This window comes from Hippoglossus stenolepis, chromosome 7, assembly GCF_022539355.2.
Source record: "Hippoglossus stenolepis isolate QCI-W04-F060 chromosome 7, HSTE1.2, whole genome shotgun sequence".
NCBI classification, from domain to species: domain Eukaryota; kingdom Metazoa; phylum Chordata; class Actinopteri; order Pleuronectiformes; family Pleuronectidae; genus Hippoglossus; species Hippoglossus stenolepis.
In genome coordinates, this window is record NC_061489.1 from 11,049,897 (window position 1) to 11,067,756 (window position 17,860).

At 41.7% G+C, this 17,860-nt stretch overlaps 3 protein-coding genes across 5 annotated transcripts in view; 2 read left to right on the forward strand and 1 right to left on the reverse strand.

Moving 5' to 3' along the window:
• The first annotated feature begins 1,273 nt into the window (after positions 1-1,273).
• Positions 1,274-2,619, forward strand: higd2a (HIG1 hypoxia inducible domain family, member 2A). The gene is made up of 2 exons (XM_035161774.1): positions 1,274-1,489; positions 2,086-2,619. Exons 1-2 carry the CDS (start codon positions 1,315-1,317, stop codon positions 2,247-2,249), a joined length of 339 nt encoding a protein of 112 aa, XP_035017665.1. The 5' UTR covers positions 1,274-1,314; the 3' UTR covers positions 2,250-2,619.
• Positions 2,620-2,742: 123 nt separating this feature from the next.
• cltb (clathrin, light chain B) lies at positions 2,743-7,916 on the reverse strand. 3 transcript variants are annotated; one of them, XM_035161770.2, is made up of 6 exons: positions 7,470-7,916; positions 6,814-6,860; positions 6,310-6,427; positions 5,683-5,794; positions 4,710-4,763; positions 2,743-4,355 (listed from the first exon to the last, which is right to left on the reverse strand). In XM_035161770.2, exons 1-6 carry the CDS (start codon positions 7,681-7,683, stop codon positions 4,184-4,186), a joined length of 717 nt encoding a protein of 238 aa, XP_035017661.1. In that variant the 5' UTR covers positions 7,684-7,916; the 3' UTR covers positions 2,743-4,183. The 3 variants fall into 3 exon arrangements, with proteins under 3 accessions (XP_035017661.1, XP_035017662.1, XP_035017664.1); XM_035161771.2 differs by lacking the exon at positions 4,710-4,763 and adding an exon at positions 5,201-5,221 and having other exon boundaries at positions 7,470-7,915; XM_035161773.2 differs by lacking the exon at positions 4,710-4,763 and having other exon boundaries at positions 7,470-7,912.
• Positions 7,917-9,278: 1,362 nt separating this feature from the next.
• Positions 9,279-17,860, forward strand: part of pdlim7 (PDZ and LIM domain 7) — a 34,804-nt gene continuing 26,222 nt past the window's right edge. The window contains exons 1-2 of the mRNA XM_035161779.2: positions 9,279-9,455; positions 11,780-11,878. Of these exons, the coding sequence (XP_035017670.1) occupies positions 9,426-9,455; positions 11,780-11,878 (129 nt within the window). The 5' untranslated portion in view covers positions 9,279-9,425. The remainder of the gene's footprint in view (positions 9,456-11,779; positions 11,879-17,860) is intronic.

The window sequence follows — 17,860 nt, forward strand, 5'->3', positions numbered from 1 at the left end:
CTGAACACACAAACACATGGAACACATTTAGTCAAATGTCACTTTGGCTCCTTTTTAGGTTTCATCTGTTCGGCTGTCTTCACAGTTGGGGTCCTTGTGCAATCTTCAGACTTCTTGGTCACAGTTTGCCTGTGAAGCACAAACCGATTTTCATTAGATACATTTTTCTTCATTAAATGTGTATGTATATCATTCATTTCCGATGACACGCTTGTTAACTGAGCAAGCTGGAGGGGATTCAATGAAACCTCAACAGGATACTTTGGTTGTTGGAATCTGACCAAAGACGAAAAAGAGAAGCCAGTGCAGTCTCGGTATGCGATTAAAGGTAATACCACATCACTATTAATCTATTTTATTTTCAGTAATGGTTGGAACTCAGAATTGAATACAATACTGCCACTCAGTGGTAAGAGTAGTGCTTGCTGGGCAAATCATAGGCAAACACTATGACCAGTATCACAGTTAAAATCTTATCAGTTAACTTCCTGTTTACAGCTTATATGACTAAACAAAATGCCCCAGAAAATGGTGGATTGCAGTTCCCTAGGGAATTTCTTGCAATATCTATTAAATTTTTGTGAATGGGTTTAGCTCAGTCTGTGGGCCTGGATTCATTTAATTAATTGGTAACCTTTTTTTTATTATCCCATCCATCATACCCTGAATATGCGATAACATTAAGACAGGAGGTTTAATACTTTAAGCAATTAATGTGTACTTATTATTATTAATGTTTCCTTAAACCTTCATATATATATATATATATATATATATATATATATATTCCTGAAAATGCATTCTTATGTTCAAGTTCTGGAATAGTTTATAATTCCTAATGAAAATATAAATGTTTAAACAGCTGCAAGAAATAGCCCAAGATGCTTCATTTAAGTTAAAGGGCCATCTGTGGTTAATGATTCATTATCGTTAATTAAAACTCTGATTTTCTCATAAATCACACTCTGTGCATAACAACAACCACATAATGGCAGACGTGTTATAAATATAACATTAAAATGGTATATTCAGAATTTGGTCAGTTCTTATATTTGGATCAAGAGTTTATACATATATACATTATTTTTCTAAAGGAGACTCATTGTTTTTTGCAGAGCGGTGCACTTTAATTCTTCTATCATGCATTGATGCCGTTGCTGAATGTTGTGTGTCCTGTCCGCGATGACGGAGATGCGCACTAAACGCCAGCTATGTACTCCTCGTTCCTGATGTCTGAAGGGCACGGGCTTTTATTGTGAACGCGAAGCGGAAGTGCAGTCCTTCACTTCCGCAGCTCACAGAGTTTCCTCCAGCATGGCGGCTGCTACGACATCAGGGGCTCCAGGACTCGCAGCTCAAGCTCCTCTGCCGGGGTTTGATGAGGGACCCCCGATCATAGAGGGGTTCAACCCGTCCATCCTGACCAGGGACGAGACGTTCAAGGAGAAACTCCAGAGGAAAACCAAGGAGAACCCGTTCGTCCCCATAGGTGAGTTACACAAGTCACTGTCCTTCATCCTGCAGCCCGGTGGGATTTAACCACACAAACAACCACACACAGCTGAGGTTTGTATGAAACGGTCACATCCTGAGCTAACACCAGAGAAACTGGCTAAGTTGCTGCTGTGTTTATATATACATACATATATACGTGTGTGTGTGTGTGTGTGTGTGTGTGGCCTGTATATTAACTTAGAAATTTCCTAAACATTTATTTTAAACTTGTGTTGCAACACTTAACACTGAGTGTAGGTTTTGGTGCTAATTTTATTTCTAATCTCATAACTACTACTAGTTAAGACTGATTTGTGTGAAATGACCCTTTATTGTTGAGACCTGACTTTAAGCTCTATACTGTTTTGGTGGTTTCCTTTATTTGAATAAGTCCAACCCAGAGAAGTGTCTGAACGGACTTCAGTTGTACTTGTACCAAAGGACAGTGCAGTAGCAGTAGTATGTTAGGCCTTCATCTTCTCCCAGTATGTGACATTATTAGTTGCAGTAGGTGCTCACCACTTGTCCTGTCTGTTTCCATTGCTCTGTCAGATTCTGTCTTTAATCTGCGACTTCCTGTTTGATCTCCAGGTTGTTTGGCAACAGCAGGAGCTCTGATATTTGGTCTCCGTTCCTTCCAACAAGGGAAGACCCGGCAGTCCCAGCTGCTGATGAGGGGACGTATTGCTGCTCAGGGATTCACTGTCGTTGCCATTATTATCGGTGTCTTTACCACGGCTCTGAGATCCAAGTAGTGAAGACCCCTTCCACACCTCCTGCCATTATTGATTTCAATTTACTGCCACACCACTTGCAGACAAACCAGGTCCAGCTTAGAGCAACTGAGCAAAGTATTGTTTTCAACATTGTATTTAATGTTGTTTGAAAACAACTCATGGTGGTAAAATAATTTATTTCAGGATATCACTATGGAGAAACTTGGTGCAATATGATTCTGACCAGACCAAGTTAGCAAGGACAATTTTTTATTTGACTGCTATAGTAGTACCAAAGCAAAATTATGATCAATATAAATGGTTTCTTGCTTCTTGCTCTTCTTGAATCGCCACTAGAATTATCTATACAACACCCGACTTTCCTCTGATATATAAATGTTCATTTCAACCTGGTGTCCTGTGTGTTATTTACAATAAAACATCACACTCACAACGGTGGTCTGGGGACATCTATTTCTTAAACAACCTTTTATTAAACAAGTTATTTAAATCAAAAAAATCACTGTGGAAATTTAATGTGAAGAGTTTTTATTTGATTGGCTGGGGTGAGCAGGTTAAAACATTAGGACTCTAGACAAAGACTGACCCAGTCTAAACGTCCACTTTAGACTCTTGGACTTTTAATGTCACATGAAAGTCATGGGGTAGGGAGGGCTCCAAATAAAGAACTAGGAATGACACAGCACTTTGTGAAGTTACCTTACCTAAACAGAGGCATTGTGGTGGCTAGTTAAGTGTGACTCATGACAATAAAACAAATATGCATCGTGCCTTCAAAGAATAAGAACTAGACACGACTTGCTCCTGTGCACTTCTTGGTCCAATGATTGTGTTTTTTTAACTTGATGCTAAAACAAGGGTTGAAATTGAATCAAGCATTTTTAGCAGCACATTCCAGGAGTGAGTGAGATAAAGTTCGGATGGATGTTGGCATTGGGCCACATGTAATTTTAGCTCCTCTCACACCAGTGGAACAAACTGGGATTCCAGTGACGATCTCCAGGGTGTTTTTGTTTGGCAACAGTCATTAGCCGGTAACTATTTTAAGTACAAATAAATTTAGGGGATCGTACTCCACTGTTTTATTTTCCAGTTCCCTGTTAACATTCACTTTTCCAGTATTCATCAAGTCCAAATAGGCAACATGTGAAACAATGTGCAGACATCACTGTTGAAACTGACACCTCATTGACTGCTGTTTTAAAAAATATAAAACACATTTGAGTGTGACACAAAATGGTGCATAAAACATCTGCGTAGTAAACCGGTGAGATGAGAAAAATACCAAACAATGTTTAATGACGTGAACTCTGGATAATTTAGATGCTAGAAGAGATCTTTGGTTGTGAATGATTTTGTTTTTGTTGCCTAATTGAAGAAAGAAAAATCCCTCTGGCTGAAAACTCAAACTGCAGTAAGAGCAATATCAAAAAAGGCCACAAGCTTATGTATGTGAAAGAGAAAAATATGCAATCTACCTTCATTTGGGTTATAACAACAAATGTGAACAAAGAATTAGTTACGGTTGATGAGAGGCATAAGTGGTTACAATCTAATCCCTAACAGTGCTCAAATAGTGTAATGCAAATTTATAAAACTAAAACATGTGCATCCAAAATATTGGCAGAGACATGCAATAAAGTTGACCTAATAAAAATGTATAAGTTAAAAGGGAAGGAAAATGCAAAAATGTTTAACTTACAGTAACAATATTTTCTTATGTGGTAGCAGTGACAGAACTGATCAGCTAAAGGAGCAGTCCATCTTCTCTCGGAAGAGTGAGGCTAAGTATAATTACTTCAATATAACAGGCATCAAGAGGAGCGGAATTTTGAGATGGTTATAAACATACCAGTAATCTTATGGAAAAGGGCGTAAAAACTCTTTGTGGTGTGACGTGAGGTTAAAACTGAAAAAAAGGCAATGTTTCTCGAACAAGACAGCTCTCCTCTTTAGCGAACTAGAGGCGTCTGTTTGAGAGTGATGAGGACCGAGCGCATTCGAGAAACATCCTTCGCCTGTTTGTTGGTTTTGGGATTGAAGTCACAGAGACGGGCTACTCGCTCCCATTCCGATCCCGGGCTGTCGCCGTCACTCTCGGCCAGGAAAGCCTCCTCCGATGCTCTGCAGGCGGGAGGGAAGACGAGCGAAAGACATGAATGAGTTGCAGGGATTTTCAGAACAGTTTCCACAACAGCAAACCTCGTCTGAGCCAAACATGGTTCTCAACCACAAACTTCAATACATGTGGACCCTGTGCATACGATCCACAATAACTTCATGCATTTCTTCATGGCAATCAAACACTTCGATCGAGTTTATTTGGAAATCAAATTAAAAAAAAAGCAAGAAAGACAAAATTAAACCTTCCAAAAAATCTAACTGGTCATTTTGGTGTTCAGGCATGCATTGGGGGAAAATCATATAGTAATGTATTACATTAAACAACATTTAAAAGCGAAAGAGCTCTAAACCTACACAAAGCCTATAACATCAGAGTTGGGCTGTTTGTAGAAAGCCTTGTCAGCAATCCTAGTACGCAGGCAAGGCCAAGTAAGCAGGGGAAAGACGGAGAGAGGAGAACAGGTTCAGTGTCAAACAACAGGCAGAGAAAAGTTAGGGTCTGCATTAAAAGGGTTACGTCAGCGGCTGAGAAACAATTCCAAGGAGGTGGAAATGAAAATGGAAAAAAGTTTAAACTGGTCTCAGGGTAATTAAAATCTACCAGGAAAGCTGTAATGAACTGTTGCAAATAAACAAGCTTGGGAAAAACCTGTCAGTGACACACGGATGCTTTCTGCCGTTTGCATTCCTTGCAGGTAGCAAGCTTCCCTTTTTATTTTCCATGCATTTTTAACTGTACACTAAAATCTCGACTGATATCTCATCAGAGGTTTGTCTCTCAGCGCTTTCACGGGCAGCAGAGGAAGAAACTAGCAAACACTAGAGCCACAGATGCAGAGTGATACCGTGCCAGACTTGGACAGAGTCTGTTGGAAAGTGTGAGAGAAGCACCGGTTAGCTCGGTAAAGGAAAAAGAAAAAAAAGGCTGAGATATTGTAAACATAATGTAAAACAGTGACTTCAGCCGACTTTAATGCTTTTAAACACGAAGCAGTTACATTATAAGAATCCCTCTGACATTTGATATTTTGGTGCAGTAAGTACACCCAACACATTCAAGTTTACAAAATATCTCAAAGTTCACCCAATACATAATCTTGTTGTCATGGTGATTCTGTAGCCACACAGTGCAGATGACTTGACATATAAAGTTAAAGCCATTTTTCAATGATTTCTACTGAGAAAAATGACAATCTGCCAAAACAGCACTTGGAATTGTGAAGCTGACAAGACAGCGTTCCTGTAGCGATTATGGCCTCATCACATCATAATGATAATCCAACTGTTACATCTCTACATGTTAACAGAGGGCATGTCAGAAACTAACCTGTTGTTGGCCTTGTTCTTCTCCATCTGCTCGTTCTGGTGCACATGCCAGTCCTCCAGCTCCTTTTTGGCTTTCTCTCTCCACTCTGCCTCAGCGGCCATGGATGCCGAGTCTGAGTTAGGGACGAAATGGCAGAGAGCAGAGTCGCCAGCAGAGGGAAAGACAGAGGAGGAGAACAAATGTATAATCAGACAGGGTAAGGATGCACACAACAAAATGACACAGTCACAGTGACACATTACAGCTACAAACTAATAATAATAACAATAATATACTTTATTTATAAAGCATTATTCTTAACAATGTTACAAAGTCCTTTACAAAGAAGAAACAATGAGATTATAGTATAAATAAGAGTCAATATCAATCATTTGAGAGAAATGGCAGTCTACAGCCTGTATCAGGTCAATATATTTGAAAGGTGCTTTGGTGCAAGGCCATTTAAAGCGGGCAATAGAATTTTAAAATCAATAGGACATTTAACAGGGAGCCAGTGTGGGGAGGCAGGCACAGGGGTGATGCACAGGGGTCATGTCTTTCTATCCCAGTGATGCGCCGGGCAGCGAGCATTAACTGAAGACCAGGAGACAGGGTGATTATTATCCCAGTGAAACCATGTTTGCTCACCTAACACTTCAAGGCGTGTCTTCTGCTCCTCCCTCCACTTGCGTAAACTCTCCGGCTCTTGTCTCTGAATGTCCACCTGGGCAATGGCTGCATAGTTGTCTGTCGGGCCATTGGACTCCTTTAGGACGAGAAACACTGACTCCATTACAAACTGGCTTGTGATCTAAATACTGCGTAGATCGTAAATCCATCACACGCATCATGAAAAACACAGGGAGAGGGAAACCAAGTATTTGATGGAGCTCAGAATCAGAATAACACTAACACTGACACTGACACACACACACACACACACACACACACACACACACACACACACACACACACACTACATTGACCTCAATTTGTAGTGAACAACCTACAGTATCCCTGACCAATTCATACCTTACCTTGAAACTCAGGTAACAAAAGTGAGTGTGTACACACACACACACACACACACACACACACACACACAGGGTTATTACAGTGTAAGAGACAGGTTGAAGGTGTGTGGAGTCTCACCTGAAACATGTCCCCATTCACTGTGGCAGGCTCGTCATCGAAACCGTCTGACATCGTGATGAGAAAACAAGGTTTACTGTTATTAAATGTTAATCAGGACTTCAGTTAGCCGCCCTCCCTCATCCCCTGGGCTAAACTTGTGTCGGCTCGGTCTCTCCGGGCCTCGTCAGTGTCTCATCTGATCCTGTCACAGTTCACAATGAGAGAATGCAGCAGCACCTGTTTGACCGCTGATGTTGTCACTTCACAGGACTGGATTTTCCAGAACAGTGCAAACAGCTAGCTAGCATTATTTAGCCGTGTTATAGCTTCACGACCTCACGTTAATACACGCTGGTTAATACGGTGTTGTAAAGGTGGTGGCCGCAGCTTCACACCTCCAATGATCCGGATGATAAATCACTAACATTTATTAACGCTATAGCTCTCACTATGCAAACAAACGCACCATGCTAGCTAGCTAAACCGCAGCTAGCGTTGCGTTAGTTAAATCAATAAACAGACGGGACAGTGTAAAGTGACTGAACCACACGACTGTATCAACCAGTGGTGCTGTTTTAAACATATTGTGCCGGAGCCATTGTTCGCAAACACTTATAATGCAGCTTCAGTTAGCTGGTTTGCTTGCTAGCTTGCTGAGGTTAGCACAAACTTGCCATAGCTGGCCGGCTGAGGCTGAGGCTCGGGCGGCGCCGGCGCCGGCTCCGGCTCCGGCTCCGGCTCCTGCTGCTGCTGGTGGCCGTTGGCTCCTTCCAGCGCCCCGAACCCGTCTCCGTCGTTCTCTATCCCCGCGATCTCGCTCTCCTGTTGGGCCAGGAAAGCCGCGGCCGGGTCCTCTTCAGCAGCCGGTGGGGCTCCGTTGTCAGCCATCTTTCTCAAAGTGTTTACAAGTTCCACTGCGCCTGACAGCTTCGGCTAGCGAATGTCAAAGCCCCACGATACAGATTGGTAACGTCAATTAAAAACTAACTTAATATGTAATATTTCCTCTCGGATATTAGTTATTTCAAGCAGCACAGGTAATGAAAGCGTCTGTATGAAACAATGACAGCTTCGAGCTGAGGCCTCACTGATGATTCATGATTTATTCACTTGTTCTACTGATGATGAGGCAGAGCAGCACCCCGGGGTGCCAGCTCCCTTTTGTTGGGGTGTGTCTCCATCTGCTGGTCACCTGCTGCAACTCTTCTGTGTTACTACTACAACTACTAATACTGCTACTACTACTACTACTTACTACTGCTACTACTACTACTACTACTACTAATAATAATAATAATAATACAATCTATGTAGCAAATTATATAAATAAAATGCTCTGCAAACAAATTGAACAACTGTTAAGCTACCACTAGAGGATGATGCATAACATTGTCTTTAATCTGATAAATAACGTGTGTCAGTTCTGTCAGTGGCATTGTGGTACATTTCCAATATGGCAGAGTCACAGAGGAGGTACAGGCCATTACACATCTATAACCTAACTACCAACGATAGTAAAGTAATCTTTGCCTGAATAACGTTCTCCATTGCAGATAAAAGTCTTGCATCCCTTACTTATGTACAATTATTACCAACATGTACATAAGTTTCAAAAGCATGTTAAAATATACCTTATGAGAAAGCGCTACTCAGCATTTGCACGATATTTTGTCCCACTTGTTCCACTTATTTTGTTCTATCTGGAAGTTACCTGACCTCAAAAGAAAAGATAAAAATGTATCAGATATAGTGGATGAAAATTTGCTTCATCATTATTGTTGTTGAATTAGTTTTTTTAAATCAATACTTGAATGTATTTCAGATATTCTGTCCACCACAGTGTTATACGGATTTAATTCAGATGTAAGATGCTTTATTTTAAACTTTATTGTATTATAACTTACAGAGATCGTGGTAAAGTATTATATGTTATTTTAATATAAGTTACAGAGATCGTGGTAAAGTATAGCATTTTATTAGATTATAATTTACAGAGATCGTGGTAAAGTATAACATTTTATTAGATTATAATTTACAGAGATCATGGTAAAGTATTACATGATATTTTATTATAACTTACAGAGATCATGGTAAAGTATTACATGATATTTTATTATAACTTACAGAGATCATGGTAAAGTATTACATGATATTTTATTATAACTTACAGAGATCATGGTAAAGTATTACATGTTATTTTATTATAACTTACAGAGATCGTGGTAAAGTATTACATGATATTTTATTATAACTTACAGAGATCGTGGTAGAGTATTACATGATATTTTATTATAACTTACAGAGATCGTGGTAGAGTATTACATGATATTTTATTATAACTTACAGAGATCGTGGTAAAGTATTAAATGATATTTTATTATAACTTACAGAGATAGAGTATTATATGTTAGGTTAATACATATCTTCAGAGTGAGGCCTCCTCTGACTCCCACAGTGAGACGGATCTGTCATGTGACCTGTGACGTTTCCGCCGGGGCTCAGCTAAAAGAGACTTTGAGGGAAGGAGGCTGCTGCTCACCAGGGATCCACGGCGGCTTCAAGGAAGTCCGAGAGTTAGCCCGCAATTTACCCACTGATCTTCTTCTCCTCTACCGGCGCACCGAGTCGAGATGTCCGGCGAACACACGGAGGGAACGGAGGTAAGATCCCCCCCCTCTGGCTCCGGCGCGTTTTAATTGCATTCCTTTGTGAGTTAGTGTAACTTTTCCCTGTCTGAAGCCAACTTTCTCCTCCGCAGTGGGAGTCATTGAATGGGCTGTGCTGAGCTCCACACTGTGCAGATTATAGCGTTGGCTGCCTCATCTGAGGCACCGAAAACTACTTTTGTTACAGCCCAGACTTTGTCTTTTCTTTACTTCTTTCTTCTTCCTCTGTTGTGTTGGCTGTTAATATCTCCGGCTTTGTGCTGTAATGCCGCTGATTCACTGCTCTCACCGTAGCCTTTAATTACCTGTTGCTAATGATTGTCTTGGACACGCTGGAGTCATTTAGAAGAAAACCCACATAAGCTAATGGTTGTGCAGCAGCCAGGAAATATAGAATCCTGCAATTCAGTGTGTTTGAGGACAGTGGGCTGTTCAGCACTTCTTTTACAAAGTTCCTATAGATTCAGAATGGGGACACCGGTGGGGTTTATAAATAGCCAGACCATAAGCAGGGATAGCGTCACTTGAATTATTAAGAACATACATACACAACATAGCAGTTTATTTATATTCATAACTTTAACTCATGATTTCTCCACCTGCTTACAGAGAGAAGTATTTTAAATGAACTGAAATACATCCGCACACACATGCTGTTACTTCCATTATCTAATTAAAATCAATTCAAATATGAATATAAACTGTTGACACAAGTGATATAACCTCTATTATCTGTTGCCACTATTGTTTTTTGCCATTGTTATGATCTCAGGCAGTCTAACTTTATAACATATTTTCTTAGTTTCCTGTTTAACACATGATACGGCATAATGACAAAACTAATCTAATGAACCATGTTGCTAATATGCTCTGGAAAGGTTTGACCAAAGTGCATTGACACAACAACATGGAAAGTCCTTTCTGTTAGGTTTAGCAGGTTTTATGGATGGGATCCTTTGGGCTGCTTGGCTGGTTGCTTTTATCGCATTTAAGACAAGAACCATTTCCCCCTTTTTTTGCCCTCAATATGAGTTATAACCTCGTCCCTGGTTTATTTTACGTTTTCCTTGTAAAGTGAGGTCATTTGATGTTAATATGAAATAACTGCCGGTGTGGTTGCTCTGCGTTTCGTGGCCTCCACAGAGAGAACGTAGACGTCCATATTGCTTTAATTCAGCTGTGTCTGTCTGCTGCCTCTCTTGTGCACTCTATTCCTACAGCCTCCATATATCCATTAGCTTTTATGTCGCAGGCGTTTGCCAGAATGTCGGGGTGGTTGACGTTACCTCTTCTCCGTCCTCCTTGGCCCCCCCCCCCCTTACCCCGCCCCACCCCTGCGCTCTCTGACTCATGTGGGTGTTGGGCTGAAATAGTTTGGTGTAGTTTTACATTCCTTATATAGCCTCTGAGGAGCGAGGAGAGGCTAAGGCTTGCCTGTGTTACAGACGGTGTTCGGGGGAGCGCAGGGTTTGCCAACAGAGAGGGAATCTGCTTGCCCTAGCTTACTGACTCTCTCTCCTCGCTGTTTCCCAGGTTTGGGCTAGTGGCCTGCCCTTGAGGACAAGGTAGGTTTCGCGTGGTGGCATCTAAGGGTTTGCTGGCAGCGTGTCATGAACCTGGTAGGGCTGGGGCAGGACGAGTCGGGGGGTGCAGGTACAGGGGTCAGTAGTACAGCAATAAGGGCAAGTGACATAGCCCTGGGTGTCAAGTTGCCTCGGGTTCTTAAAATTACCTGGCTATTTAGTGCCATGCCATCCACTGTCAATAAGTGGCTCTGGTGGGTGAAATGGTCCCACAGTGTCTTCATGGTTGCACCGTTTGAATAATTATGCAAAATATAGAACATGTGTATGTTGTGGGAATTTGGGCCCATGTTTGATTATAAATAATTGTTGAATATCGCTGTTGTTCTTATTGTCCAGGTGATTTACGTCGCAGATGTTTCCTAGAGCCTTCATTTGCATGGTAGCACACTTTGTTACACTCTGCACTGGGGCCTTGGTGTAAACGCTCTCCTCACATTACGATGCAAGGGATGACAACCTATTAGTTAGCGCATTGATAAATGTTTGAATGTTGTGTCCCAGCAGCACCACTGGTATTTCATTGTCTTGTACTTTATGCAAATGTCCCGTCGCAGAGTGAAATTGATTATTTCTGCCAAAGGACGCCTTTAGTCTATTAATGCAACATGGTTATTCTTAAAACTGGACACGTGTTTGTGTTGGAGACAACCAGCAGTAGGCCGATTTCATGTAATAAGGATGTTTGGCTTTTGGCCTAATTAACACACAGTTTCCTTCTCTCTCTCCCTCAAGGCTATGAATGTATACTCGGTAACCCTCAGCGGCCCAGCGCCTTGGGGCTTCAGGCTGCAGGGTGGCAAGGACTTCAGCATGCCCCTCACCGTGTCAAGGGTAAGAAACTTGTTTTGTTTTGGGCGTCCACTTCAACTCCTACTACTCTGCCGCTGCCGTCACCGCGGCCTTCACACCTTCCGTTGTTTCCACACCGTCGTTTATGTCCGTACAAGCTTCTGTGTGAAAGCCTTAGCAGATTCGCAAGTCTTTGAACGAGAGTGTTCAATACAAGCTCGGTCACCACATAATAACCCCGTCTGAGTGCGGTCATCTCTCATTTGTTCGGGTTTGCATAGTAAAAGGGTTTTTCATTTTCCTATCACTCACATTTTATGCTGTGTATACCAACCCTTATCCATCCAGTCAGTGTTAACATGCAGCACCTTTGCATTGACATCATTCTCCGGTCACAGCGACTGGCTGTCATTAGTTTTTTCAAGTGCTGTCCTACTCTCCATGTTCGGTCACTGCCTCTTCACTGAATGCATTTTCAAATAACTCTATAAACTAACGTTGCTATTGAAGAGAGCAGCAACCCACTTTCCAGGCCTTATAAGTGCAGTGCTGCTTTGCCTGACAAACACACTGCCTCACACTCGCAGTTGCACACGCATGCGCACACAGACAAATAATTCCAACATTGCTGCCAGCTATTGCGCACACAGATCTGGCATTTTATCATTCACTCAGTCTCCATTGGCATTGTTATATTGCTACCTTAGAGGCTGGTGTGATCTATTCATGTTAAACTGATTTGCATTTATTAATTCAGTTAAATATTTGCTGTGACCTATTTCAGAGATAATTGGGTGTTAATTGGAAACTAAATATGGGTCGGTCTTGGTCTTAGCCAGACAAGGTTACCCCACAGTCATTCAAACACTGTAGCTGGGCTCTCTATCCTTTTGTTTCTTAGTTGTTACTGTCACACAGTTATAATTAGGGCTGGGCGATATGGCCACAAATCATATCAAGATGAAAAATGTCATTCCAGTTGATATCAGTAGTTATCACAATTGATGTCAAATTATTATTTCTTTCTTTAAATTTTTGCTCCTGAGAGAAGGTTGTGGTTTTTCGACTCTTCTCTATGAGCAGAGAATGACACTTAACACTTAATAAACAGAAAAACATTAAACAAATCTGAGGTTGATCAATTACGTTATATCTCCTTATTGGGATTGAACAATGCCTAAGCAATTTATCAACATGCAATGAGCCTTTGTTGTGTTGCTATTGATGACACTTGTATTGTGATAATGATTGATGTTGTTTTATTGCCCAGCCCTGGTTATAAAAGACGAAAAGCAGCAGTAAAATCATGAACTATTGTGTGTTGCTCGGGTTGGTTTGGTGCTCAGAGTATACAAGGTTTTGTAAGTAGCATCACACTGAGCACACTGAGTGTAATCCTGTGGTGAGGGCAGCAGTTATCACCTGCCTTGTCAGTACACGTCCTGTATCTGTTCTGCTCTCTGGCAGGCACAGCAGTCAGAAACACAATGTTTTCCTTGGATTCATGACAAGAAACATTTTCTTCTTCCCATAAAATAACAAACTTCATTCGACAAATGGGCCCCAAAACAAAACGGGGATTTTTCGGTAGGACATAGTGGCTGACTTACAGGAATTTCCATCCAGACGCGGGCAAGGTGTACTGTAGGTGAACCGTCAGTGGGTGAGTCATTACTCGTAGTTAGATTATCTTGATTAATCAGCCTGTGCTAGGGTCCAGTTTTTCTGCAATCCAGGTACACCAGTCTGTGCTGATTAGTTTACTCTCTGAGAGAAACTAGAAGGGCACTTGGGGCGTAGACCTCCACCGCGGCCCAACAGTCCAGTTCCAAAACTCATTTAAATTCACTAGATCCAGATTTATTTGGGATCTGCTCCAAATTGCACAAACCAATACATCAAGATCCATGAATTATTCACTGAGACATCCATGAAAATGTCTCAAAATGCAAAAATCTCCTAATGATGAGGAAATGGGGAAAACAAATCTTGAATCCCCCCCCGGCTTCTTCCCTGACCCACACTGCATCCCTTCCACCAAGTTTCGTGGTAGTTTTTGTGTAATCCTGGTAACAATCAAACAAAGGCAGATGACGACATAATCTCCTTGATGGAGGTAATATAGTTTTCATGTTGTGCACTACCTGCGACCAGGTTAGTTAAAGCAAATGGTGCAAGATTGATTGTCTCTCACAATCTGTAAAAAAAAACTAAAACATATTTCTATGGCAGGAGCCTTAACAACTGGTCAGTGGCTAATATCTCTGTGGCTTGTTCCAGCAGTCCGTGCAGGCCTCGGGGTCCAGGAGTTATAAAGACGTGACAGGGTTTCTCTCTTTACCTTTCAGAGGCTGCTGGCCCTCCTCTAGGTCGTCATAAAAGCCCTCGACAGTGAATCACACAGTCGCAGAGGATGAAAACAGCCCAACGAGGGGATGTAAACCTCCAAGATATACAGTATCCCTTAGTAACAGGAAGAAAAGTCAGGCGTGCACTCGCTGGGCTTAGATTGGATGAATTTAGTGGGTGGTCTTTTTTCTTTACTGGCTTGTAGCCGATGAGATAAGTATCTCAGCCCCAGACAGTCCGCTAAAAGCGATTACAGAATGACGAACATGTGGAGTGACAGGACAAAAGCCTCAGTAAAATGCTGTGAGGCAAAGAGATTGTTAGTGATAACTGAGCAATGATCAGTGATTTAAGTGTTTTTGTAAAGATTACATGATAATTAGTGTGGATTTATTTAGTGATCATTATTATTTAAAGAATCTGGGTTTGGTTTCATTGTGACACAATCAATAACGTCATTTTCAATTATTTGCCTTGTATTTGAAGTACTTGTAACTGTCATCGTGTGTGTGTGTGTGTGTGTGTGTGTGTGTGTGTGTGTGTGTGTGTGTGTGTGTGTGTGTGTGTGTGTGTGTGTGTGTGTGTGTGTGTGTGTGTGTGTGTGTGTGTGTGTGTGTGTGTGTGTGTGTGTGTGTGTGTGTGTTTTAGTAAATGGTTTCCATGGGCTATGAATGCTCATGTTTCCTTCCTACTCTGTCTGCGAGCCTGGAAAGCTATGCTTTCTCAGCATTCCTGAGATTTTTCTTGTGTCCACCCCGTCGCTGCCAGCAAACAATCCCTTGTCTACTCTTCCACACTCACTTTTCTCGTCCATATGATCGACTCCCCCAAGTCCCTCTGTGATACTTTCCAGTGATTTCAGAGGTAGAACGTAGATCAGGCCAAGAGAAACCATTAAGTCATTGTTAAAGGAAAAATAAATGTTTGACGTAACATGAATAGACCCATTTATTAACTGAAAAAATAGGTTGATAACATTTATTTGACAGTTTTGAGTATCGCTCTACCTTGGAGATTTCCTATTGTCATTTTAGTTTAGTGGTTGTTTTAGAACTTCTATCCTGAAAACGGCCTTTCCTCATCCCATGAAGGAAAAAGGAAACTACAATAGATTAATCAAGAAAAGGCACATTTCTTTGTTTAACTCAAATGTCATTCTTTTTCATACTGACACGGTGATAGTGGTCACAACCCTACATGTCAATATTCTTCACTTTGTGAGCTCCATCTCTATATCATGTTTGAACATGGGTTGGATGCTATTGTGCTTTGGTGAACATACATGTCTATATGGCTTGGGAGTATATTGTCACCGGCATTGGAATTGTATTTAAAATTAGAAAAGGGGTCAGACAGAAACAGCACAGACTACGATATGATCACATCTTTTCTTACTAGTAGGCGTCACTTTCTATAACAGTGGTTCCCAAACTAGCAATTCTCCCGTGTGGCTGTGAGACACAGAAGGGGGAGGGGGGGGTTTGCAAAATGATCTCTAGAAATCAAATACAATTTGAAATGGCATATTTAACCATATTTGTTACAAACTCTGAAAAAATACTTTCTTTTTCTCCTTGTGAGTCATGAGGCGATTAGCGACAGCATCGGCTACAGCAGTTCAGTTTACAGCACAACAGGATTTCTTTGGATTTCTTTATTCTGTGGGATAACGTGGGTCACTAGTCTGGAATGGCTTTTTTGGGAGGTCATGGGCTGAAAGGTTTAGGAACCTCTTCTCTGAAACACTGGACATATCCCTCAATGCTGCCCCACCCTGCCATCCTTTTAAAGAACCACATCTTTGGAATTCCTCACTTCCAGTTTTCAATAAAAGCTTTATCTTATAAATGTGTTGTTTGTGTGCAAATGTAAGCTTCAATAACCCTGATGATATTAACAATATTATTTTCTGAGACATAATGAATTACCCCCCCCAAGGGACAGTCGACATTATACAGATGTTTTCCAAGAAAGATTAGGACCTAGGGCATAATTTACAGGGGATTGTTGTAACCCCTCCCCCACTCCCCCATAATCAATCCAGCCTGCACAACCCCCCCCAGTAGTCGCACTGAATGAAAAGTGTTGACTGTTATAGAACATTGTACAGTGGTTGGTTTTCTTGACTCAATTTGATTTGCTGCATGAACAAGGTTACAACTTTGGCCACTAGCTAGTTGGTATAATCTGACAAGTATGACCTATGAATGGTATTTATTGCTAAAGTAGAACAAGCGATCATTCCTTAGTTAGAAATAATGATTGAGCAGTATTTGATCATGTCATTTGACCTTAACCCCCCAATGTTCAACCCACAGTTACGCCCTTGAGTATTGCTAATCATGACGAGTAAAATCCCAACCAACTGTCGGACAGTTGTACCGACGGTAATAGTTTATAGAAGTATAATTGCTGTCTAGAGTGCCTGTGAACAGATTATCCTCTGAGAGCCGTCTCACATTAATGGGTCAAACAAGGGTTGAACATGCGTCCAATAGGCCTCTGTCACACAAGCCTCTTTTCTTATGAAAGCTGACCTCTGAATATCTTGAGGCAGCCTGATCGCGCGGCCTTTCACCCTTTTCCAACCGACCTTCTTGTTTTTGGTATTGTTTTCTCTTTTGAAAGGACGGTGGCCCTCCTAAGTAAAACTGCATGTCTCTCCACATGTGCCAACATCCTGTTTCAACAGGAAAGGCATAACATTTAGGAAGCAAGATTTCTTCGTAACTCTGTTTCAGTTGAATGGGCCACAGTCTGGGGGGGGTGGGGGGCAGCCAGCCTTAAAAGCCCCTCTGAGGACTTTCTCCATATATCTGCCCCAGATCTTGTGCCACTGTGATTCCATAAACAATATGATACTATAACAGAGCCTCCTGAGCACCATCTGGTTTCTGTCGACAAACACGAGCTACGCCGCTGAAATCAAATGTTTGGAGGAAATTGCAGATGATGTCATGTCAATAAGCGAGCGGGGAGATTTGTGAACCTCTCACCGTCACCACAGCTGGATGTGTCAATGAGTCTTGTCTATGTTTGTCGGTGTCTTTGTCTTGACTTGTAAGCCATCTGTTGCTTCATCAGTGGTGCGCTCTTAAGCATGGCCTCACTCACTTACAAACTCAGGGAAAAGAGGCCTTGTTGTTAGAGGGGTGAATTAATAATTCAGTCCTCTGCTGATGGATTGCCTGCAGGGGGCATTTCTTCTGTGGCTCTTTAGGCATGAATGCCTCATGTTGTGATCAGTGCAGCACTGTTTTAAGGTGAGTTAGTGCTAGGTGTTCCACTGCAGTCGTTACGGGGCAACCACATGCTTGCAGGTTTGGTTTTCCATTTCTCAGAGGGATATTTATGGCTTTGCATCAGCTGTGCTGTGTGAGTGATGTAAGGACAGACTGTCTCTCGGCCCCCAAATAGCCATGGAAAGAATAAAAGTGAGCTGGTGCAGAGTTACATGTTCAGTATATCCACAGCTGTAGATAAACTCTAGTGCGTTATTGGTTTCTCCAAAGGGAAGAGAATCCAGCTGAGAGTGGGTATGAGGCCCTGGCTCACCTGTAGGGACAGTCACGGAATCACTTCAGAAGTGAATTCAAGATGTTGTGTTTTGAAAGGTTGGCTAATTCTTTGAAATATGAGCTCACCAGAGCAGCCCTGCTGCTGCGCTCTGCCAAA

Bases quoted from the DNA above. Each gene is read 5' to 3' on its own strand.
- cltb (XM_035161770.2), bottom strand. From the start codon at position 7,683: ATGGCTGACAACGGAGCCCCACCGGCTGCTGAAGAGGACCCGGCCGCG. The intron at 4,764-5,682 runs GTTAGTTTCTGA...CCTGCGTACTAG, and splicing joins AAGAACAAGGCCAACAACAG to GATTGCTGACAAGGCTTTCT. The intron at 4,356-4,709 runs GTAGGTTTAGAG...TCCCGCCTGCAG, and splicing joins TCTGATGTTATAGGCTTTGT to AGCATCGGAGGAGGCTTTCC.
- higd2a (XM_035161774.1), top strand. From the start codon at position 1,315: ATGGCGGCTGCTACGACATCAGGGGCTCCAGGACTCGCAGCTCAAGCT. The intron at 1,490-2,085 runs GTGAGTTACACA...TTTGATCTCCAG, and splicing joins GAACCCGTTCGTCCCCATAG to GTTGTTTGGCAACAGCAGGA.